The 25,427-nt window shown below is 41.0% G+C and overlaps 1 protein-coding gene across 1 annotated transcript in view; it reads left to right on the forward strand.

Annotated features, from left to right (window-relative positions):
• LOC144531840 (synaptic vesicle glycoprotein 2C-like) overlaps positions 1-22,975 on the forward strand; it is a 47,629-nt gene extending 24,654 nt beyond the window's left edge. Inside the window, exons 4-13 of the mRNA XM_078272155.1 lie at positions 759-910; positions 8,950-9,083; positions 9,552-9,641; positions 9,731-9,841; positions 9,958-10,046; positions 11,416-11,580; positions 12,841-12,974; positions 15,165-15,368; positions 15,504-15,663; positions 18,358-22,975. Of these exons, the coding sequence (XP_078128281.1) occupies positions 759-910; positions 8,950-9,083; positions 9,552-9,641; positions 9,731-9,841; positions 9,958-10,046; positions 11,416-11,580; positions 12,841-12,974; positions 15,165-15,368; positions 15,504-15,663; positions 18,358-18,541 (1,423 nt within the window). The 3' untranslated portion in view covers positions 18,542-22,975. The remainder of the gene's footprint in view (positions 1-758; positions 911-8,949; positions 9,084-9,551; positions 9,642-9,730; positions 9,842-9,957; positions 10,047-11,415; positions 11,581-12,840; positions 12,975-15,164; positions 15,369-15,503; positions 15,664-18,357) is intronic.
• The last annotated feature ends 2,452 nt before the right edge of the window (positions 22,976-25,427 follow it).

Raw genomic sequence — 25,427 nt, forward strand, 5'->3', positions numbered from 1 at the left:
GTGAAAGAGCAGCGCCTGTCCCTCCATCATCACAACCACTGAGGTGCTCTTGAGCAAGGCCCTTAACCTCCAACCGCTCCAGTGGAGCTGCTCAGTGGCCAGCAGATCAGACTGTGGTTGTACTGGGCAGTGTAACTGTGTGAATGTGACACATTGCGATTAGACAATTATGTAATAATTGTTACAGGCCTACATACAACCAAACAACAGAACTATGCCTTGAAGCTGAAGTGGACACTGTAGCTGCTACCTAATGATTATGATTTTGAAATAAACCAAAATAATGTGTTTCATTTAGGAATCATTCTTGTGACCTGATTTGACTTCTTCTGTTGATATGAGTTTACACACGGCCGCCACACGGCCCGTGCCATTCTCATTTTCAACGTTCTAACAAAAATAAAATAAAGTTGAAAGCAGAGACACGCTGGCAAAATGCTGTTTTTCTTAATTTTTAAAAAGGGTTGAATTCTAAGATGTTGAAAGGCTAATTGCATAGTCATACGTTGTCTGCCTTAGTTATGTACGGTACTTTGTCAAATGGGATGAGTTGTGTGAATTAGTTTTCACTTTCACAGTTCATGTGCTCCTTTTTCCAAAGTGACAAATGAAGAACAGCGAACTGAAATTATTTTCTGTAACCATACATCTGTTTTTCATGTTCATAAATGTTTGTCACCACACACATTACTCTAATATAATTACAACGGTTGGCTCCTGAGGCACACATAACTAAATACAGCGCATCGTATTTGCAGGATTGGTGGAGCAGTACCAATCGTATTCTCGTACTTTGCGGAGGTGTTGGCTCGGGAGAAGAGAGGCGAGCATCTGAGCTGGCTGTGCATGTTCTGGATGATCGGAGGAATTTACGCCTCAGCCATGGCCTGGGCCATCATCCCACACTATGGTGAGTGACACCTCCGACCTCATCCAACGGTCATAATATTCTTATTCTTTATTTTATAAAGGACAACACATGAATTAACATTTCTGTAAATGTGCCAGTGTTAGCCAGCTGGCTAATTTTCAACTGGACTTTGGCCAGATCATTTTAGATCAGAGCAACAGGAAACAGCAAGACATTAGTACAGGTTAAACTATACAGACAGAAGTCGACAAGACACCATACAGACAGCTAGAGCAGCAAATAAGCTTTCTCAGTAAGCCATGCAGAGCTACAGGAAGCAGCAAGACATTAGCACAGTTTCACATCAACAGTATCCCCATTCAGTATAAGAAGCCATGCAAGCATCAATACACAGCATAACACCACGCTGATGTGAGTGCCAAACAGCACCTTTGAGTCATTTTTTTTTTTTTTTTTTTATCAGTAGGCTATTACTGTGATATTCTTCTTATCTAATCAGAAGCTCCTAACGTTTAGAGGCTTGGAGATATTGTTGTCAATAATAATAATAATAATAATGTATCTTTATTTTTTTTTAAAAACACTCTTTACAGTAACTCAACACTCTGCCATTACTCAGGAAAGTCACTATAATCGCACAGGATCCCACCCACCCCCTTCACCAATCCTTCAGTTACTGCCGTCAGGTCGACAGTACAGAGTCACATTTGTAAGGAAAACATATATAAAAAAACCTCCATCCCCACTGCCATCACCACACTTAACAGTCATACACTGACAGCATCAAACCGCTCCATTCAGACTTCTTTTTGCACTGTTTTGGCATTTTCTACGGTCAATGTTTTTACACAGTTTCTATATATACTGTATCTTTATTTGTACCTTTATGTCATTTGAGCCTGCCCTGTCAAAGACAAATTTTCTGTCACTCAGACATATCTTTCCTATCTTTAAACAAGGATGAAACCGTAACAGAAGAATAAAAAAATATTTCGAAAAGTAAATTAAATTCAAACTGTAACAACTAAAATGAGAAAGTTGAAGCAATTACAATCGGTTGAAGATCTGAATTTGTTGGGGTGGCAGTAGATCAGCCTGTAGGGAGTTGAGCCGGGAACCGGAGGGTTGCTGGTTCAAGTCCCCATACGGACCAAAGCAAGGTGGTGGACTGGTAGCTGGAGAGGTGCCAGTTCACCTCCTGGGCACTGTCAGGTGCCTGTCCATCGACAGCTGCAGCCCCCTCACTCTGACATCTTAGGTACTGAGCATGTGTGTGTATTTCAGACCTGTGTGTAATGTGTATTCTAACAACAGAGTGAGAACATGTACGGCTTTATTATTTAAAACTGTAAAAAAAAAAACAACTGATAAAAATAAGTTCTGAATTTGTATTTAAAAGACCATACTGGGGAACTGACGTTTAGACAGAAATGCAGGGCTGTGTTGTTTCAGGTACCTACATGAGACATGAAATCTGCTCCAGGAAGTCCAACTGGAGCAACACATGAATGTGTTTAAACAGTGCTCGAATTATCTTTTTGTCTTTAAGGGGGTCTCTCTATCTCATAAAAAAAGTTGGCACACCCCGCACATAGCCTAACAAGGCTATACAATTAAATAGCCTAGGCACGAGTGGCGCTTTTGCACAGTATATGTGCACGGTAGGCCTAGGCTCTAACTTGACACACGCACACAACAGACAGAGATATTTTTTTTTTTTTTTTTTTTTACAGAAATGGATTCCTTTTAATTAATTTCAACATATTATTGATTGTAATAGTCCATATTTCATTTCAATTTCGCAATACAAAGAAATGGACTAAACGCTTTAGTCTGAGTGACATTCTCAGTTTCATAATGAAATAAAAGGTAACTCATTTGAACCAGACTACCGTCTCAGATATCCTCAGTGTCATAATGCATGTAGTCTTTAACTTATACACAGGGAAAACGCACTAACTGGCAGAAATGAATAAAGCCATTGCACAGCCAAACTATGTTCGAGTCTTATAATGTACACGTAGTGGTAACAACACCTGGGTGTTCAGTCGTCTCGTGTGTTGAACCGTGGAAATAAATAGACCAACTATTTTGGAATTTGCACTGAGATGTTGTCGGGTAGCCTATTCACTGAATATTCCGCCATCAGAGATTGCATTGTATTGCTGACAGGTGTTTCAAAATATCATCTGGGAACTTTTCCGGAGCTCTGAATGGCAGAGGATAGCTACAGATTTATTTAAGATGTATTGGTGGTAGGCATAGTTACCTCAAAAGCACATTAAGCTAAAAGCAAGGTGACTTGTTCGGACTTGCGAGTGCTGTCAAATTGATCGTAGCCTATATGTGGTTTGCTCACATAGCCTAGTGGTGTGGTGGTGAAGTGCAGTCATGCTGCGTTCATGAGCGTAGGGTAGGCTCAGGTCTACGTCCCATAGTAGCCTATTTTTTATATTTTAATTTAACGTCTTTAATGGTAAGAGACCGCACAGGGATGGATAATGAGCGTTGTTTGAGATTAAATTACAATGCCACATATGGCAGACACCTTCAGATATGAGAGACCCCCTCAGATCTTTGACTTTGTTGCTTTCATGTTGTCATGCTTTCCACGTAATTCGAGCACTGTGTTTAAAGCAGGGGTGTCAAACAAAGAGCCAGACATGTATAGTTTATTGACATTATTTTATTTAAGAGAAAAACTCAAATATTTTGACTGAATTATTGCACGTCTCATTTAGCCTTCTTACCTACAGTTTGGGCCTCATAAAGCCCCAAAACAGTTCCTTAGCCATCATAGAAGAAAGCGATAAAAATGTTGAAAAAAAGCACAGAAAAGGTGGATACTGGGGCAGGATCAGCAAAGAGAAAAATAAAAGAATGAAAAAAAAAAAATGAAATTGTCCTTGTAGTTGCTTTAACAAATGCCAAAACTCTGCACCACAATGTATAACACACACAAAACAGACAGAATGCAGTGTTAAAGTTACAAGCTCATCTTCCAGGAATGTGCCCCTGCATGTATTTGGTTGGCCATGGCAGTGCCTTGCTGCGGAAAAAAGGTTGAGAACGTTGTCTGTCTGAATACAGCCTTTGCGACAAGGCAAAATGACTCAATGTACATCTACTTTGAGCTCCCGCGACCCAGGCTCCACACTGCAGAGGTTACCCACTGTCAGCCATCACTCGCATCACTGGTTTAAACATTACCGCAAATATAGAGATGGCAATAAAGTTTGAGTCAACGGTATGTTTCCTCTGTTGATGATGCTCCCTGCCGGAGTGACGCATATAGTACATCGCAACACAATAGATAACATGCAGGTTGCATTGCAAAAACCTCCCGAATCATGGGGCTTAATTTAGAAAAGCCCTCCGGGGTGTATGCACAAACACAAAGCAGGTGGCAGTGTAGGTGGAGGCTCTGACAATCGCAGCAGCAGAAAAAGTGACACAGCATATTTCAGCCTACACAGTAAATATCCGCATGAAGGCTTTTAAAGTCTCCTCACAGTACCGGTGTACTAAGACAAACAGGGGTGTGGCAGGCAAGCTGTCAGCTAACACCGCAAAGGAAGGTTCAGCCAGAACTATGTTGGGGTTTTTTTTTGTGTTCATTTTAGGGAGTTTTATGTGTGTGAGGTAAAACTAAATGTACGAGGAGGAAAGAATAGAAAGGTTAGCTGATGTAACAAATCTCATAACGTATAGCGCGGGAGAGCTGGAGGATAACAGAGAAAGGACGAGGTGTGTGTCAGAGGATAAGAACAAAAAGAGCAAAATTAAATCAATCTGGTGTATAGGGAGGGGCATGGGTGACGAAAGAGGAGCAGAGAAAGAGATTAGGACAAGCGGGAAGGAGAGGTGGAGAGTATGCTTGATTTATGTGGCCTGTGTCAGAGATAATCGAAAGGTGAAGGGATACAGCAGAGGGCTTGAGGGAGGCGGCGAGAGAAAACAAAGCAGAAGGGACTGAGTGAAAAAGTATCAAAGGAAAGGATGACGGAGGAGGAAGGGTTTCTCTGTTGGCCATTTTCAGGGCTGTGTTGATCAAAGATAATGAAGTTTGCTCTTAGACCCTGGCCATCAGACACTCAGGGCTGTAGCCAAGTCCACCTTTTTCAAGTCCAAGACAAGTGCAAGACCAGGACTAGTCGAGACCGAGTCAAGACCGAGTCCAAAGAGGTTTGAGTCCAAGTCAAGGTCAAGTCCAAATGAGAGACAGTCAAGACCGGGACTGGAAAAAAAAGAATCCTCTTCAAGAGCACCTATACCAGGCCAGTTCTAGATGGATTTTGAATTAAACCAATACCTGTTATCTGAACAGGTGTGCTTCATCAGTGGTTCAGTTTTGAGGGAGGAAGTTACTTTAGGAAAAAAAAGCATACAGTGCTGGACTCGGTCAAGACCGAGAATATATTTGACGAGTCCAATGGCCGAGTCCGAGTCAAGTCTGAGTCCAAATACAAGCGAGTCCAAGCTAAATCCGAGACAACAGAAAAACGTCTTTGAGTCCACACTCAAGTACTACAGCCCTGCAGACACTTCTCTGAGTGTGTGACTCTGTAATGCCCCAGGTTGATGAAGGCCCTTGAACAAGTGGTGCTCTTTTCTAGAATACTGTCACAAGACCAATGCAAACTTCACTACATGTAAAAAAAAAAAATGGTTGGTGAAGTGCAAACTTCTTCAGTCTGGCCACGAGTCAAGAGCCAGAAAGAGGACATCACATACAGTGCAGGATAAAAACATTTGGTCAAAGAAAGAAAGAAAGAACAGAAACTGTTGTCATGGCTTCCTCTGAAGGGATTTTCAGAACTCAAAACAAAAATATAAAAAAGGTTTGATTATGTTGTTAAAATTCTCTTTCCATTAACTCCATCTTTTTAAAGTTATAATCCTTAAGATTTCTGTCCTGCTTGTGTTGGCGACACCCATGGTAACAGAAACGTGTGGATAAATACTACATGTCCCAGAATTCTGTTGGCAGCAAACACTTGTTGAGCAGCTAACTTACATTCATACAGTGCAGCCAAACAAACTTGCGTTGTTTTCATAGAGTTTAAAGTACTTATACATCCATGGTGAAAAGGCATATATTAAAAGATCGATTTATGGATTTTTTTAATCACTATTGGATCACTCAAACAAAAATCGATTTTAATTGAATAATCGATTAATTCAACCCAGCCCTATACACATCACAGATGATGGACAAAGACATTAAAACATTAAACTCATGGCCAGGGCAAAAAGCAGTGTTTACTTTGATTACTTCACAATAAAAAGCCATGCAATGTTTCGACGGTTGAACATTGTTAATGTAACCTAGCAACAATAGGAAACAGTTTGCATTAACAGTAACTTAACACAGATCTAACAGAGTTGTTCAGGAGAGTAAGCAGTAAACAGTGAGGCTGATATCAATGACATACAATTACAAACAGAAACATTACATCCCATGCTGCCTCGATTCATTGAAGGCACTTTGAAGTCAAGCACAGGAATGGTGGACTCTGCCACTAACAATAAAAACGACCTAATAGAGAGGTAACCATAGAATGTAAAGACATTGAAAGGGTATTGCTGAGGAAATGCATGGGGTTTGTACACATGAAGCATTTGTGTCTCATTTGTGTCTCTGAAGAGCCTAAACATATAAGATCCATCTAAGGGCTCTCTGTCTGTTGTCACAAACTGTATTTTTTTATGTGAGTGAGTGTGAGAGCGCCGGCTGAGGCTTATAATTGAGGCCAATTGATTAGACGCCAGTGTTTTCAACACACTTTTTTTTCTCCAAGATGCAGCAGTGTGTGGGCAATAGGTTCCGCCGCAGTGCTCTTTGCATTGATTGGTGGACAAAGGACTGCGTATGTGTATGTGTGTGTGTCATTTTCTTTCTTTAAGGTGTTAAGAATGTGATATACTAAAAGAACTGGTAAAAACATAATCTTGCAGCCTGTGTTTTATATGTGTGTGTGTGTGTGTGTGTGTGTGTGTGTGTGTGTGTGTCGCAGTGTGAGAAATAAGGTGGATTTGTCCGTGGACCTTTCTTTTCATTGACACATGTACAGTATGCTTCAAAATGTATGTCACAGCAAAGTGTGTGTCACAGCATTGAATGATGTCGAAGGACAGTGTGTACGTGTCTGTATGTGTGTCTTAGCCGTGCTCACTTACCGTAGAATAGGAACATAAATCTTGCTGAGTATCTGATTCAGTCAGCCATCCCCTCCAGTACATTAAAGCTATAATCCCCCTAATGAGGTTTATACTGGTACACACACACACACACACACACACACACACACACACACACACACACACACACTGTTCAGGGTCTCTACTACTATACTTTCCTGCTGCTGATTCTGTGCTTTGTGCTTTGTCACATGTTGTAACTCGCTGCTTGCGTCTTTACAAAACTGTAATTGTGATTTTTGCCTCCCAAGAGCTCACAACAATGTCAGCTCTATTTCATTAGAAACATTTTATAATGCCGACTTCTCCGGATCTAAACCCTGAAAACAACACCTGGGACAGGTTCAATCTCCAAACACTGTGTACCGTTTTGCTACGGTGTCCTGGTTAAACGACATGTTTCCTCGGAACGGTGTGAAACCGTGTGGAACAGTGTGCAACGGGCACAAAAAGCCACAGTGCTTGCACACACAACGGTGTGTTCAACGCAACCCTATCGTTTATAACGTGTGTTGCTACGTTTTGTCGGAGGGTGAACGTGACCCTGCTCTGTGTCTCTCTCCATGGTGCTGAAAAGTTCCAACCCAATATCTTTTGGGTATTATCTCTCTTAATGTTGGTGAAACATTCAAACTTCACTGATCCCCTCAGGAACCAGAAATAACAGAACAACCACCTAGCAGCAACCTGGTGACACCAAACCAACAAAAAACAGCCTAGGAGCCTTATAGTGTTCACTTCCAGTAACAAAACCTTAGCAACTGTAATATGCTGTCCCAAATATTTAACAACACCTCAGTAATAACCTGGTCCAAGCTTATTTGACTTGCTGGAAGAAATGTGGCCTTTTCTAATCTCTGATGAAATGAATAAAAGGATTCCGGTGAGAACGGGACAGGGCTGAATTAAAAGAGACAATAGGAGAGAGATAAAAGACTATGCATCAGCAGATGCCAAAGAGTGTGCATGACACTGGGGAAGTAGTTGACCTGCAGGTTAATTCATTTCATTAGCTTGTGGCAGAGAAACATCATGTCCGTTTGTACATGAGTGACACATAAAACCCAGTACATCCAACCTCGAAGGAAAGAGCTAGCTATCCCCTTAGGAGACATTCTCATTGGCTGCTCTTGGTTTTTAAATGCATTTGGTTTAACTATCCTTTATACCAGTGGTTCCCAACCTTTTTTTCCTTAGCGCCCCCCCTACTTATGTCTAAGAAAAGCTGAGCACCCCCCTCCGAAACCGAAGTTGAGGTAACTCTCGAGATAGAGCCTTACTTTCTTTTTTGATACAGAGGAGTTATCAGCACTTTTACGTTTCTCCGCCATGTTTCATTCATAAAATAGTGATGCCGTGGCGGCAGGAAAAACGAGGATGCTAGCAGCTAGCAGCTGACCTGATGACAGCAAGGGTCCCAGGTTAAGAGGTCCCGGAGGTTTGGCCTACTAAGTAGCCTGCCTACAATTTTAAGCGAGAACAAAAAGACATAGTTTTCATACAGACTTTTGTATACATTATATATTCTAGTGTATTATCATAATTTGTTTAACATGTGCAAATGTATTTTTTTTTTTACCTCAACCTCAAACCAGATAAAGACTTGCGCACCCCCTGTGATCTTTGCCGCCCCCCTGAGGGGTCCCCGGACCCCAGGTTGGGAACCACTGCTTTATACAGTACTTAAAACAGCTTTTCGTTTCATTTATAATATATATTTATGTATTTATGTTTAAATGTTTCTGAACTTCCATATTTTGTGCCCGAGGACCCCCTTTGAAAACGACATGCATTCCAATGGGGTTTATTCTCCTTTTATGAATAAATTAGAGTTGAGCTATGTGTTTTTGTTTCTGTGTGACTGCTTCCTTGTGCAGGCTGGAGTTTCAGCATGGGCTCGGCCTACCAGTTCCACAGCTGGAGAGTGTTTGTGGTGGTGTGTGCGCTGCCGTGTGTCTCTGCAGTCGTGGCTCTCACGTTTATGCCTGAGAGCCCCCGCTTCTTCCTGGAGGTAAGAGAGAGAGAGGGAGACTCATTATGTTGTGATGCTGATAATCATTCAAATGGATATCAGAGAATAGCAGAAACCTTTGTGGAGTAGCATTTTGATGCCAGAGGATTTTCTTTTTTCTTTATGGAAGAAAATAAATAGTAAATGTTTGTGTATCACACATTGCATCTTTCGATCAATGCAGAGTGTTTATTTTTTAACTGTGAGGAACGTGGGGGGGGGGGGAGAGTTTAAGGGGAGGTAAGGAATGGAGGGACCTGAGAAAAAAACGTTGCTTTCTTCACAAATCGCACCCTGGTTACATCCCTAATGAATGAGTATTAATTTGCTTAGAAATATAGAAGCAACCGAAGTTAAAGTCCAAGAGACTCCACAGGATGGTTAGCTGGCTCCCGCAACTTCATGATGAAAAGGGGAGATCCTGATGCGTATGCATACACGACGTAACATTACTCAATCTTCCCTTAGGTAGGTAAACACGACGAGGCCTGGATGGTGCTCAAACACATCCACGACACCAACATGCGTGCCCGCGGAGAGCCCGAGAGAGTCTTCACTGTGAGTACATGCCGGCCTCCACACTTTGCATCCTCCCTGCTGCAGCAGTGCCGTGTCAGCAGGTGACAGACCAGTGTCTCCCCCTGCAGGTGAACAGGATCAAAATCCCCAAACAGCTGGACGAGCTGGTGGAGATGCAGAATGAGTCAGCCAACCCCGTGCTCAAGGTCCTCTTCAAGATCAAGACTGAACTCAGAGGAGTAGGATCCTTTTTTTTCCTTCTTCTTCGTTTTGTCCCGGGTTTTTTTTTTTCATACGGATCTTTTATGGTTGTTTAGATTCAAATTAAATACCAATATGTTCCCTTTTCTAACAGATCTGGTTGACGTTTATGAAATGCTTCAACTACCCAGTGAGAGACAACACTATAAAGCTGGCTGTCGTCTGGTTTACCCTGTCGTTTGGGTAAGAGATTTCATTCGTGCATCACCACCAGCACTACTTCTTTTACACTTCTTACGATTGCAGCTTCCATCATGTTTAATGAGCTAGACCATGCCCTCAGTGATACTTAGAGCCCTTTCCAGCCAAGTGAGTTTCAGTGAAGTACTTAGCACTGGGGCAGATGTTCGCTCACGTATCTCCTCTTGATGAATGTTGACAGGTTAGACTGGAAAGAGAGAAGCCATTTGAGAGAAGGTGTCACTCTGATTTTTTTTTTTTCTGCTGACTGCAGTAATGAACTATACAGTACGTACATGTCGTAAGGCTGTAGCCCTAAGGACAGGCTTTTAAAACTAAAAAGAGTCATACTAAAAGAACAATAATTTACTATGTTTAATTTTGTGTCAGTTCTTTACTTTATTTTTTTTTATTTGACCTCCCAGCTCAAAACTACCAATAAACTAGTTGCACCTGTGACACCCCCTTGCCTAGACACACACACACACACACACACACACACACACACACACACACACACACATTTAGCTGCGTTGTTACCAGAGTTAATTAAAATGATGCAAAGTACAGTCACAAAGTCGCTTGTTGGTGCTGCAATAAAAAAAACTTATTTTGACCTTTTTAAATGAATTATTATTATTATTATTATTATTATTATTATTATTATAAATATGTTGCTCAAAACCACTTCAGGCATGTCAGACACTGTAACCATGAAAAGAGTTGAATGCAGTGGAGGAAATACCACAGACTTTCAGACCTTTGCAGACTTTTTTCCACCACAAACACGAGAATCCAAAGTGAATTTAAAGTGAATAGCAGTAGTGGAATGTAAGTAAGTACATTCACTCAAGTACTGTACTTCAGTACAAATTTGGGGTACTTGAGTCTTTTCTTTTCTTGCCGCCTTCTACTTCTACTCCGCTACATTTCAGAGAGAAATATTGTACTTTTTACTCCACTACAGTCATCTGACAGCTTTAGTTACTAGTTACCTTACAAATTAAGATTTTTGTGCAGAAAACACATTGACAGTAGGTGATAAAATACAATGTTTTATTATATATTGAACTACCCAGCAATATAACGGCCTACAACTGTTTCCAGTTTCTAAAATGTGAGGATTTTTCTGCATCGAGTACTTTTAATTTTAATACTTTAAGTACGTTGTACTGATGATACTTACACACTTTTACTTAAGTAACATTTCAGTAAAAGAACTTTTACTGTAGCATTTTTACAGTGTGGTATCAGTACTTTTACATAAGTAAAGGATCCGAATACTTCTTCCACCACTGGTGAATAGTACCAGGATCAGCTGATCTAGAGTGGCCTTTATGTCAGTGCTCACTCACACTGTGTCTGTGTTCAGGTACTACGGGCTCTCTGTGTGGTTCCCGGATGTCATCAAGCACCTTCAGGCCGACGAGTACGCCTCCAGAGTCAAGCTCCACAACAGCGAACACATTGAAGACTTCACCTTCAACTTCACTCTGGAGAACCAGATCCACAGAAACGGAGTCTTTCTAAATGACAGGTAAACAAACTAAAACTTTTTGTGGACATTTTTTTTTTTGGGGGCATTTTTTGGCCTTTATTTATAGGACAGCTGAAGAAATGAAAGGGGAGAGAGTGGGGGAATGACTTGCAGTAAAGGGCCACAGGTCGGAGTCAAACCCAGGCCTGCTGCATTGAGGAGTAATCCTCTATATATGGACGCCCGCTCTACCAGGTGAGCTATCCGGGCGCCCTTTTGTGGACATTTCTGTTAGGATTTTAACCCTTGTGTTGTCCTCATGGTCAAATCTGACCCGTTTTCACACATACTTTTCAACACTTTTGCAAGGCACTGTATCTGTGTCACATTCTCATTAGAGGCTGAGCCCCCTTAAAGGTCTGATCCTAGAATCACCCTGGTTGACGGTAAGACAACACAAGGGTCAACGTTTTCCAGTGACCCCCCCCCCAGCTCTCTCAGACAAATGTATTAAGGATTAAGAAAACCAGCTGCAATGTAACAAATTGTGATCCGCACCTGTGAGCCTCCCTCAGCACAGTGTTGTGGTTAAAAGCCTCTCGTCCCGTCCTGGGATAGCAGTGCGATTCGTCATTCCCGCAAACACACCGCTGCCAGTAATATTAATCCTGCCTCCTTTATCTCCCCCAACACCAGGAAATAAAAAGCCTTATCTCTCTCTCTCTCTCTCTCTCTCACACACATACACACTCCCATCTTTCCTCCTGGTTATGCCAGAGAGAAGACGCATCAATATGCTGTTTTTGTCCTTTTCCATTCTCACTGGAAACGGTTTATTAAGAGATTAAATCAAGACCGATACCTCGATACTGTGTACAGCAGCATGCAGCTGATCACATAGATCAATTACACACACCAACCTTATTATTCTGGGTCGCGACTCTAAAAGGTTGAGAACCATGTGTTATGTGCTAAAGGATGGACATTCTGAAGGATTGACATGCTGGTCCTTGGTTAAAGTAGATGTGGAAGATATTTTTTTACTTGAGTGAAGGCTGCAATGTCACTCTGTACAAATACTCAATTTGGCACCAGGTTTTGACGAGGACGAAGAAGGCATGGATAAAAAACAGTGTTGCTGCTGTATCGATTTTGAGCTTTTCTTGTGTTAAACTGTCCATTTAGCGTTTAATAAAAAGAAGGGAAACAATTCAGTATCAACACTTTTGCTGTGTTTCCAATCCCTGCTTTAATGGTTCATTCTTTTGATCTTTTTTTTACATATATTAATTTCCATCTCTTCACTCCTTCTCCTCCCAGGTTCATCAGTATGAAGATCAAGGCGGTCACATTCATCGACTCATCTTTCATCAACTGCTATTTTGAGGATGTCTCCTCCGTAGGATCCTTCTTCAAAAACTGTACCTTTGTAGACTCCTTCTTTTACAACACGGGTGAGTCTGCACCTGCAGAGCTGTCTCCCATTCACAGTTCTCTGTACTCAGGTATTTCCTTCCAGCCCAGAAAAATCCTATTATACTGTAGGTGGCTCACACATAAGTCTCACTCAGTCTCTCTGTGTCTTTCTGACAGTTCATTTTGGGTCTTAACGTCCAAGCTTCTGGGGAAGAAAGAATAGGTTTGACATGAATGGCTTTGCTTTATGCCACTAAATGACTGCTTAACCTCTCGGCCCCTGCACAGATTGCATTTCTGAACTCAGGCGACTGTAGTTAACAAAGACACTGAGCCGGGCTTGGCTGCAGAGCGCTGAAAATAGCTATTTCTAACCACACAAACACTCCTGGAGGGATACCTTCTATGTTATCCTTTAGATGCTTGCAAAACTCCGAAACAGTAAGGAACTCAAACATTATTCTACCTGCAGCGGAATTTTTAAATCCAAATGTGAGCTTTTTCTATTCACTTTATTTTGTTTTGTTTTGATACGTTGGAACTGAGGCATTTAAAACCTCAAATTGTACCTTAAATAAATTAATTTATTGTGTTCTGAAAGTGCAATCCAATCATTTTCGGGCAGGCAAAAACATAAGCAGGAAGAAAAGGAAAAGACAAGGCAGACATTCCAAATGTTACGAGAGAACATGGAGCTGAATCAGACCTTGTGGGAGCACAGGGTGGAAAAATAGTTCCCTCAAGCACTCAGGAAAAGCGCTGAATATGGAAACAGTGAGGGCGCGTCAGGTTGCTGGTAATGCCCCATGGGAAATGAAGTCTCTTTGCCCCCAGCAATGTGTCTCTAGAGAGCAACGGATAAAGAGAAACGAGGAGAGACAGAATGAGGAAGGGAGGGAGAAGTGCATCATGAGAGCAGAGGGCAGAGCAGGGAATGTTTTCGCTTCGCTGCAGCTGCTGAAGTTTATTAATACACCTTTTATATTTAGAGATAGAAGCCCACATACATTATATCCTATGCATACAGTTGGGAAGGGTTATGTTTAGGTAAAGTAGGTAATGTTTTAAAAAAAATACAAATATACTAGTGCAAGGTTTTATTTAAGCTATAAATACCTAGAACACCTCATTGAGGTTATATTGAGAATATATATATTCACATTTTGTGAAAATACGCTTTTCTTGGGACGATAGACACCTAGACGGTAGTGTTTCTGGAAAGCTGGAATAGTGACTAGGCGGCAGGTTTTCTGTGTGTCAATTAATTTGTGGTGCACCGTGTGAGCACAACATAAGCTCAAATATTAGACACAGATCCTCCCTGAAAAACATGGCAAAAAGATCAGCTAATCATTCAGAAATTAGCTTAGTTGATATTGGGCTTTAGTGTTTACCAAAGTCATTTGACATGCAGTGAACCTGTGACATTTGAGCCCTCTGGGAGTCAGTGGCCCCTGGGGCAGTTGCTTATCCAGCTTTGCATGTCAAAGATAAACTAGTCTATATCCCCTTCCGGGCTTGCTCCGTTGAGGCCGGAAATTAAGTCTGTTACCTTCCGCTTTCCTTGTTGGAATTTTAAACTCCGGTGGATTTGTGAGGACTATGGTTAGCTGCTCCTCAGATCTCTGCAGGGTAAATCCAGACAGCTAGCTAGACTATCTGTCCAATCTGAGTTTTCTGTTGCACGACTAAAACGTCGTGAGCAACTTTTGAAGGTACACATGTTCCACCAAAACAAGTTCCTTCCCGAGGCTATTTTGCAGAGGCACCGTGGCTCTGTCTGGCGCTTAGCGCCGCTCATGATTGTGATTGGTTTAAAGAAATGCCAATAAACCAGAGCACTTTTTTCTCCCATCCCGGAATGCTGTGTGGACTAGCCAGACCCTCCTCCACATCGCTGTGGATGGTCTGGCAAAGTGAGACTAAAGATAACCTAACAGCAGTCTAATACCATCAATATAATGAATGAATGAATGAATGAACGAATAAAACCAAACTAAACACCAATAAAAAATTATAAATTAGATAAACACATCCAGATTTTAAAAGGACCACAGAAGACAGAGCAGTTTAGTTTCTCCAGCGATGATTTCAATTCACACGGAGAGACCAGTTTTGTTTTTCTCATTTTAAATCGCTGACTGCAGGAGGTGGCAGGCAGATTAAAAACCCTAATGCATTATTTAAACACATTGTGAAAACTGGACGCTTGTCTCCTACTTTTACAGATATTGACGACGCCAAACTAACAAATTCCAGAGTGATCAATAGCTCCTTCCACCACAACAAGACAGGCTGTCAGATGACATTTGACGATGATTACAGCGCCTACTGGGTCTATTTTGTCAACTTCCTGGGAACGCTGGCTGTGCTGCCCGGAAACATCGTCTCTGCCCTCCTAATGGACAAAATAGGACGTCTTAGCATGTTAGGTATGACATAAGATTCTCTACAAATAACAGCCTTTTCTCCTGTAAAATGGCTTCTGATGTTGGCCAGTGTAGCTGAAGTCAATTAGGTTATTTTGTACCTGAGATGTAAAAGATGTGTCTCGTTTTGTCCCGCAGGAGGCTCCATGGTGCTGTCAGGCATCAGCTGCTTCTTCCTCTGGTTTGGCACCAGCGAGTCGATGATGATCTTCATGCTCTGCCTCTACAATGGCCTCAGTATCTCTGCCTGGAACTCGCTGGATGTGGTCACCGCTGAGCTGTACCCAACAGACAGGAGGTGAGACGTAGATATATAGCATTATTACACTTCCCTTAAAGCTTTAGTGCGTAACTTCTTTTACATTGATGAACGTCCGTTTCATTCAAGCCATTGCCAAATGAGTTGATACAAAGCTCATTAAGACTATCAGCTCCACACAGCTCTCTCTGGATTTCTCAGTGTGGCTATGTTCAGAAGATTGTGTCGTCCGGCGACTTTCACGCACAGTAAATCGAGTGAAGATAATGACCTCTTCCAGTCTTCATTATGTCTTTTTAATCCTTCGTGTCCTCCTTGGCTACTAAGGTGACGCGGACACGGAAGTATTGTATCATGTGGACGCTCCGACAGTGTTGTTGTCATTACTTAGAATTCCTCATGAGAAGACTACTACGCACTACAGTATAGCTTTAATATATAGGCGAGAGTATCTGTGCTTCAACACTAAAATTCCTAATATCACAAGGGAAAAAAAACAACAGCACACAGCACAGTAGAGGTAGGAATCTTCACTGATCTCCCGATTCGATACGATTATCATGTCTTCAATTCAATATCACGATGCGTCAAATACATTTTTTCATTAAAGCCATCAAGGATATTTAATTCATAGCTTTTCAAGCTTCAAAAACAAAACATTCTGCAGTGCTCTAATACTAAATAAATTGGATACATAAAACTACAGCGCTGAGCACACGGCACTTCCTGAATGTGCACAACATAACAGAATATGTAAACAGAAAGGTTGTTAGGCCTACATTAAATTGTAAACAGAAATAATCGATTATGGCCCGGCCGATTATCGGTGCAGCATCGTCCATGTCCACGATTCGATACATCGATTATTTGATTATTTTCAACACCTCGACAGCACAGTCAGGCTGCCTTTTTATATCCTTTCCAGAGACAAAGCTCCCTGGATTTGAACTCTTTTTTTGATGCCATGCACTTCTGCTTTGATCTCTGATTGTCTGGAGGAAACCAAGACTCCACTGTGCTACAGTCACAGCTTCTAAACACGTCTGGTTATGTTAGGGCTGCAGTTCTCGATTATGGAAAAATCATAATCACAGTTGTTTTGGTCAATATTGAAATCAGAATTATTTACTACGATTCCTCATTGACTTTTGGAAAGATGTTGCATTTATTGAAGTAAAAAACAGTGAAACAGTTAAGCAAATCAGCAGTGAAAACACCATGAACTGTGACATTCTTTTCCCGTTGAACTTTTTGAATTCCCCTTCAAAACACAAGAAAAAATAAGAGTTTACTTGCAAAATGTAAACGTAACGTAAAAACAGTTTTGTCTCGATTAGGTTGCTTTTTGTGATCGTTAAGAGCCAAAAATCGAAAGCCCTAGGTTATGTGACTCATAAGTCATTTAATTTCAATAGCTCAAAAATGCTTAGTGATGAAACGTATAACTTCTGGTCATTCACATCCCTCATTTGACCCGTTTGACAGACTACTTTCGCCTGTTTACAATGTGGTATTAATTGTTATCAGGGATTACATTCAGAAAAATTTTAATTGAATTGGTCATTTAATACATGACATAAGGGCGGCCTCTAGCTCACCCAGTAAGAGCGTGCGCCCCATGTAGACTGAGTCCTTAGCAGCGGCCCGGGTTCAAGTCTATTATATTAATATATATTCTTATATATATATATATATATATATATATATATATATATATATATATATATATATATTCATTGGTAGAGCAAGGAGATAATAAAACATAAAGAATATATACTTTCAAAACCAATTTACCTTGTTTTTTCAGAAATAAAACACTGCGGCATAGCAGTGTTGTAGTACCAATTTTTGAAGGTCTTGCTCTCGGATGAAGAAGGAACTCGGGATTCTATTTCAAGACCGGTCAAGACCACAACTGCAGGGATTTCGCTAAATTGCCTGTGCATTGTCTGATTTAGGTGTGTTAAAACTTGCAAACGCAACCAATAACTTGACTTATATCTAATTTGAAATGTGTTACCGTAAACCTCCCTCTCCCTGCCTCCTTTACAAGACAATGAATGCAGGGAGACAGGAGAAGAAGCTCTGGCTGTCTAGTCTCACTTTGCCAGACCTTCCTCCACAGCGCTGCGTAGGAGGGTCTGGCTAGTCCGCATCGCATTCTAGGATGGGAGAAAAACGTGCTCTGGTTTATTGGCATTTCTTTAAACCAATCACAATCGTCTTGGGCGGCGCTAAGCTCCGCACGGAGCCGCTGCAAAACAGCCTCGGGAAGGAACTTGTTTTGGTGGAGCACGTGTACGTTCAAAAGTTGTTTCAGTCGTGCAACAGAAAACTCAGATTGGACAGATAGTCTAGCTAGCTGTCTGGATTTACCCTGCAGAGATCTGAGGAGCAGCTAACCACAGTCCTCAGAAATCCACTGGAGTTTGAAATTCCAACACAAAGAAAGCGAAAGGTAACGGACATCGGTGAAAGACATGCATCCTGCCGAATTTTCTTGCGGCACCGGAGCAATCCCGGAAGTGGAACGTGGTGGATATAGACTACTGGCTGTCTAACACAAATCTGGTCTTGGTCTTGACTTGGTCTCAAACCCTAAAAGTCAATACACTCTGGTCTGGGTGATGACTTGTTCTCGGTTTAGGTGGTCCCAACTACAACACTGCAGCATAGTAACTCGATCAGGTCCTGACTCTCTCCTCTGTGTCTTCCTTGTCTCCTTGTTTTCAGGGGCACCGGCTTTGGCTTCTGTAACGCCATGTGTAAGCTGGCAGCGGTGCTGGGCAACCTGATCTTTGGCTCACTGGTTGGCATCACCAAGGCCATCCCCATCCTGATGGCATCGACTGTGTTGGTTGGCGGCGGGCTGGTGGGGCTCCGACTGCCAGACACACGGGCCAATGTCCTCATGTAAACCTCGGCACGGAACAGTGTGCTGTTTACCAGGTCTTCACTCAGTTTACTGAATAACCCATTCATTTACGGACCAGGATTTATTTGAATGTCACTGAAACAAGCATTGCTGTCATCCTTCTTGTATTTATTATTTGATGAATAATGTCAACTGTGTTCTCAAACATGTAAAGGACACGTGATTGTTATTCTGTAATGTCTGAGTAGAATACCTGGTAAATAACAAAGCCTAATGAAATGCAGTTTGACTTAACAATGAGCTGTAGATATAAAGAGGCAAATGTTACCAAGTGTCAGTGGCTGGTTGCCAAAGCCCTGGGCATTCTTTCAGAAATTCAAAGGCTACTGTTCAGAAACAAGTGGAGATGAAACTCTGTATATCAGCAGCTCATTGGCTGTTTCACACATGCAATCCACAAATGCTCATGTCAAAGCTGCAAAAGGCCTGGACTCCCGACAACCTTCCCCTTATGTATCCTGCTCAATCTGGCTCAGATTAAAGGAATAGTTTGACATTTTGGGAACAACGCTTACTCAAAGCTAACACCAGCAGCTGCCTAGCTTAAAGTAATAACCTCGACGATTTTCATTTTACTCTCCTGTTGTCTTCGGCTCAAATCAGAAAGTTGGGATTTTTTTCAACCAAAATTGTCAACAACAAAAAAATAATGTGGATGGTTTAATTCACAAATAAAATAAATGATCAGTTCACTACTTTTATTGAATTTGGGTGTTTTATTCAATTTTATAGCATTTAAAGAAAAAAATGATAAAGGACCGTTGGAAAAAAAGCGTCAAAAATGTCCAAAAAGTGACAAAAATGTCGAAAAAAAGTGACAAAAACATTGGCAAAAGCTTCAAAAACATCGGAGAAAGTGAGAAAAGTGTGGAAAAAGACGATCAAAAAGTTGAAGAAAAAGGTTTTCATTTTAAATTTTGACCCAGAAAAACAAAAAGGTTGCATGGTCGACGGGAAGACAACATAAATGTATGTTAAGTCACCATCTCTTGCCGAATGAGCTAACACAATGTCTGTGGCAACATTCTCGAGAAAAATCACAAGCGGCGCACAGTTAGTAACTGATTTTCATCACCTAGCGGTGGTTGGTCTATCAGAGAAGGTAAGCGGAGCTAACTCAACAGACTCTTCAACTCACTTGTGTGTGAAGCAGTGTACTTGAAGCGTGAAGCAGTACTGTTTTTTTCCCCCGGTCTCTCAATTAACCTTTGCCACCAAAGAGAACAACACAGAGATCTTCGAGATTGTAACTTTAAAGACTGAACGCAGGAGCAAACAGCTAGCCTGGCTCTGTCCAAAACTGCCTACCAGCACTTCTAAAGCTCATATTGTTAGTTTAAGCCTTTACAAAAAAAAAAAAAGTAAAAACAACAAGATGTGGTTTTTAAAGGGGGCTTGGAGCCCGACTATTTCCTGGTCTGGTGCAGAGCCAGGCTAGCTTCTTTTACCTCTGCTTCCAGTCTGTATGCTATGCTATGCTAACTGGTACATACAGTACAGACATGCGAGTGGTATACATCTTCTCATCTAACTCCCAGCAAGAAAGCTAATAAGTGTCTAAAGTTTAACAAAATGTCGAACTATTCCTTGAAGTACAAATCATTTTGTGATGGTCATTTATGTGACTAGGCTATATGTATTTATGTCATAAGTATTTATGTATGTTATTTATTGCTCCAACAGTGTGCTTTCTATATTTGAGGGCCAGAAATAGAAGGTGCTTTTTGACCTGCTTTGTTTCTAAAACCTGTGATCAGTATTTCACTAATGGTTGGCGATGTTCAAGCCTTTTGCTGCAATTTGCAAGAATGACAAGGCCATAAGTAGAAAAGAAAATCAATAACGATATAGTAGTTTTAGTCAAAGCCGGCAACTTCAGCAGCTACATTTCTAAAGTGAAAAGAAGTTTACATTTTCTGCTTTTTACAGTAAGAGACTTTTGAGATTGGAAACTTTTTTTGTCTGAATGCTTCCACTCTCCCTCTCTCGTGTCTGTGTCGTGTTCGTCTCGTGGCGCCGAGCTCAGTACGAAGGGCTTTGCTCTTCGTTGCAATCCCATTTTGTCAAGAAGAATTTATATTCTGCTGTTATAATCTGCTCCTCTCCTTGTTTAGTTTTTTTGTCTCACCGTCTTGGTTTCCTCATGGTGTCTCTTATCCAGTCTTGTTCTCTCTGCTGTTTATCTCCTCCTGCCTTGCTGCTGCTCCCTCCAAAACTCAAAGGCCTTTCTCAAATGTCGTGCCTCTCTCTCTCCATTGAGTCTGTCGCTCCTTCCAAACCTTGGAAGCCTTTGCTGCTCTGTCCTGCTTTTTTTGGTCTCCCATTTCTTGATACTGCTGTGTGTATGTCTGTGTATGAGTGTGTGTCCAGACAAACCTTTTTAAGATCCAGTGGCCATCTCATACGTAAATTCAGTTTTTTTTGTTTGTTTAGTGTTTTTGGAGGATTTGAACCACATGATAAAGTGAAATTAAAAGCCATGCTTAAAGAATCAGTTCACCCAAATTCCAAAGAAACATAATTACTAGCCATGCAGATAGCACATGTGGACCTCATGGGGACACCAAAGTCAGTAGGACTCATCCTCTGGGAAAAACATAAATGTCTGTAGAACATTTCACGGTAATCCATCCAGTATTTGTTGAGGTATTTCAATGAAAACCAGAAATGTCAACCTCATGATGGCGCTAGAGGAAAAGTAAGGGGATCAACAAAGTCATTAGGATTCATCCTCTGGGGATCATGAATGTCTGTAAAAAAATTCATGGCATTTCATCCAATAGTTGTTGGCCGACCAATCGACATTGAAGAAGGCATAGACGTGTCTTTCTAGAAGTAGTTTCCTGTTCACTCTGGATAATCCACAGAACACACTGAGACCAGTTTTCATTTGTTCAGGACTGGATGTGCCCAAGAGTCATTTTTGTAACACAACTTCCGATAGACAGACAGACAGACAGATAGATAGATAGATAGATAGATAGATAGATAGATAGATAGATAGATTTCCATTGTGTTCCTCTATTGCAGTAAATATAGACAGTGCAGGCAGTGCGGTTGCACAGGGGCCTGTAGAAGGTGGGCCCTCCAACAATGTGTTGGGTGCAGAACGGGCCCTTGCAAGTGATTTATTGTTTAAAGAATAACTTGTGTAAAATTAGAAACTATGCCATTTGCTATACAGTATATGCCTTCATTTTGCCTTTTAATACGTGCATTTGTGAGGTTATTGCACAGGAAAAAAATGCCTTTTGTTGAAGTCAGCGGCCATTTCAGCAACACGGTGAAACAGACAGCTCCTCTGCTCTCAGGTGCTGATGCTTATTTTCACATTTCAGCACTTTGAAGGTTAGAGTGCAATCCATGGTTCTGATAGATTTCTCTTTGACATCTCTACTTTCCCAAATACAATAGTAACTCATTAAGAAAAAAAGTGAAAAAAAACTTCTGTGAGTGCTCAGAAGTGATGAAGGTGCTCTTTGGAAGGGGAACACAAGTGTTCAAACGAAAAAAAAAGGTCCAAGGCACTCTTCTAGCAAACATTTTTTAGAGCCTTTATTCAGGGTGTAGAAGGCCGTTTTGTGCCACTACGCATGGGTTGCTGCCCATCTATATTTAACATACTAAGATTTCTCTATGAAATGGTCATTTAAATAAAGGCTTTTTAAAAAAAATGTTTGTGCCTAGGACCTTTTTTCTCTTTTGAACAATAGTAACTAATTCGACTTTAAAATCCCAAACTACACTCAGGCCCTGCATAGTAGTAGTAGTTGTAGTAATCACGTTACGCCACCGCATCCGTAGAAAGTAGATCCAGTTCAAACTGTTAAGAATGAGGTCTGGGAAGTTTTTTCTGGTAGGAAACATTGGTGCTGAAATTGAATTCATGTTGTTAACAAAACTCCATTCACCTTTTATTAAAATAAGGTGGAGGCAGACATCTTAGAGACGGATATCTGGGCAAATAAAACTGCCTGCATGGCTGAATACTATTTGAGCTAAATAAGAAAATATGTTTTCTGTGATTTGGGTGTACTGACCCTTTAAAACCTTTAATCAAAGGAACTCTTGCTGCTACGGTGTAAAAATGCATTAAGTAATTTGAAAAATTAAACCATGTAACATGTCATACTTGTGGGTTGTTTAATCATACAAAAAAGTCAGATAACACAAAAGTACAGTATACGGTTTCATTATTTTTGAATCAGTTTTATGATGATATTTAGTGTCAACGTGATGTTCTGTTGTCATATTTCTTACTCTGGAAAGTAACTTTGTGCTGTAAACAACCTCTTACATGCAGCTATTTCTTTTCATTTCCTTTTTAAGATATGACATATTTTGACCGAAAATATTAAGCTATTTTGACCGTTTTCAACATCTGGTTTCTTGTTGTTTGATGCTTTATCTCCGCCCGTCTGCTTGTCCGCATCGCCCCCCTTCCCCCCCCCCCTCCCTCCACCCTGAACAAACTCACTGTTTCCAAAAAAGAAATCCTGCATGTTTGTTACTGAAGTCCTTCTGTTGTGTGTGCTTTTCCCATTTCGGTGTCTTCGCTGTTCCTCTGCGCAGGGGGGACACAGATTCACGGGTCAAAGGTGAATGTATCATTCTCGTGCGTTGTCAGATATTTGTTGTGAACAGGTGTTCATTATACTGAGTTCTAGGTCGTTGTGAAAGGGCATGCTAGTGGTGAGATGACTGTATGTACTACACAATGTTATCCAGCAGGGGTGGTCAAATCTGCATTTGGGAAGCAAAGTTTCCAGTTAGTTCATCATCATGAAGTCACAGAAGCACGAGTTGCCAGAGTTGTGACTTTTCAGATTTGAAAACTTCTGCTGTCAAACAATACGTGGAGGGGTGTGTAAAAACTATTACCTGTCATGGATATGATTTATTTTGATAAGAAAAGGCTCAAGTGAATGCAGTGTGAAGGTGGATTCCTCTGGTGTCTCCGTATTGAATAAAGAGTTTCATTTGAACAGCTGACGGGCTTATCTTCATTGTGTTCAAATATGGCTGCATTCAGTTACACCAGCAGAGGGAACCATTTATTCTAAATTAACCAAGAGAGGCGCCTTTGAGTTACACAATACAGAGGGACTGTTATGGAGCCTTGTTTTGTAGTTTACATTAACTTTCTAATTGCTCAAGTGTTCATGTTTGTTTTGAGGCCATCTGAGAGGAAATTGGTTCAAAAAAAGACAATGTTGTGCACATTCATGTAGTTGCTGGTGTAGGACAAAAAAATAAATGTTTACATTAAAGTATTAATTATTATAATGAAGATAAAAATACATCAACACAATTGTCCAGCGGCAATTCCTTTGACCAGAGGTTTAGGAAGGTAAATAACGCAATTTGCATCTTATTTGAAAAATGAAGGCCATTTAAGGAACAACTTAAAAGGTGCAGTAAGTGATTCTGCGCAAAGATAGTTGATTTTTTAACTCAACTGCTAAACATATACAACCCCCCCTTTAGAAGCTTGGCCCCCCCCAGATTCGGACAGATAACTACTGGCCGGCACATTCACATGCTGCCTCCCCCCCCACCATCAACTGACGACGCCTGTTGCCAATTGGCTGGAATAGTGTTTTGTGGCTGTTGCACTCCTTTCTGTTTGTTTTCCATTTAAACAGCCAGGGCTGTGTATTAACGCCAGATTTTTTTTCAGCGCACACAGAAATTAGAGAGCTAGGTGACCGTGAAGAGACATACACTGAATTTGAAGTGTGTATTGGATTAACGTCACTTACTATACCTTTTAAGGTGTAGATACCAATGCTATTTTGTCATTTCAAGGGGGTTTACACTTTGAAAATACTTTTTAATTAAGGTAAAAGTTCTAAAGGTTTTACTTTAAGGGATTGTTATCTCTTAAAATGTACCAATTTAAACTGAAAGCCTGCAGGTGATCCATTAAAAAGCCTTAAGACAGGTTTATTGTGTAATAATATGCAGTGAAAGGTCACATCATCATCAGCTCCTCTATCACTTGCAGAGTTGAGAGTTGAACAGCCTGCAGACTAAACTACATACATTTATATTTTTAAAATGATAAAAAAAAAAAAAAATGTAAATGCTCGTCAAGCTAGCAAAGCTAGCTAGCTCGACCCCCTGGACTCACTTGGACGTACATGTTTTCTGTTTCCTCCCCTTTGTTGATGATGTAAATTCGCAAGTTGAAATCGATGCAACGCGAAATCTCGACGAACGGCTATTGTGGATGCAGCGTTTGAAGTTATTCGTTTTTGTTGTTTGAACACACAAATGAAAGTGTTGGGGGGGGGGGTTGGTGTCCTTATCCACTGGACCATCTTCGACATCAAGCAATGCAAAGAACCAGAGAGAGTAAGAGCAGACGGAAGTTGCAGAAACTTCACCTTCATCAACCTGAAGAGCAATTCACACTGAATCACGTTCGCACTGAATCACGTTTGCACTGAAACACGTTTGCACTGAAACACGTTTGCACTGAAACACGTTTGCACTGAAACACGTTCGCACTGAAACACACGTTCACACTGAAACACACATTCACACTGAAACACACGTTCACACTGAAACACACATTCACACTGAAACACGTTTGCACTGAAACACGTTTGCACTGAAACACGTTCGCACTGAAACACGTTTGCACTGAAACACACGTTCACACTGAAACACACATTCACACTGAAACACACGTTCACATTGAAACACACATTCACACTGAAACACGTTTGCACTGAAACACGTTTGCACTGAAAAACACGTTCACACTGAAATACGTTCACACTGAAACGTATTTCTGTTACCCCTTAAAAACCCTTTCAACATTGCAGATAATCCACATCTTGAATAGGAAAGTTAGGATTGG

Source organism: Sander vitreus, chromosome 16 (genome assembly GCF_031162955.1).
Source record: "Sander vitreus isolate 19-12246 chromosome 16, sanVit1, whole genome shotgun sequence".
NCBI lineage: Eukaryota > Metazoa > Chordata > Actinopteri > Perciformes > Percidae > Sander > Sander vitreus.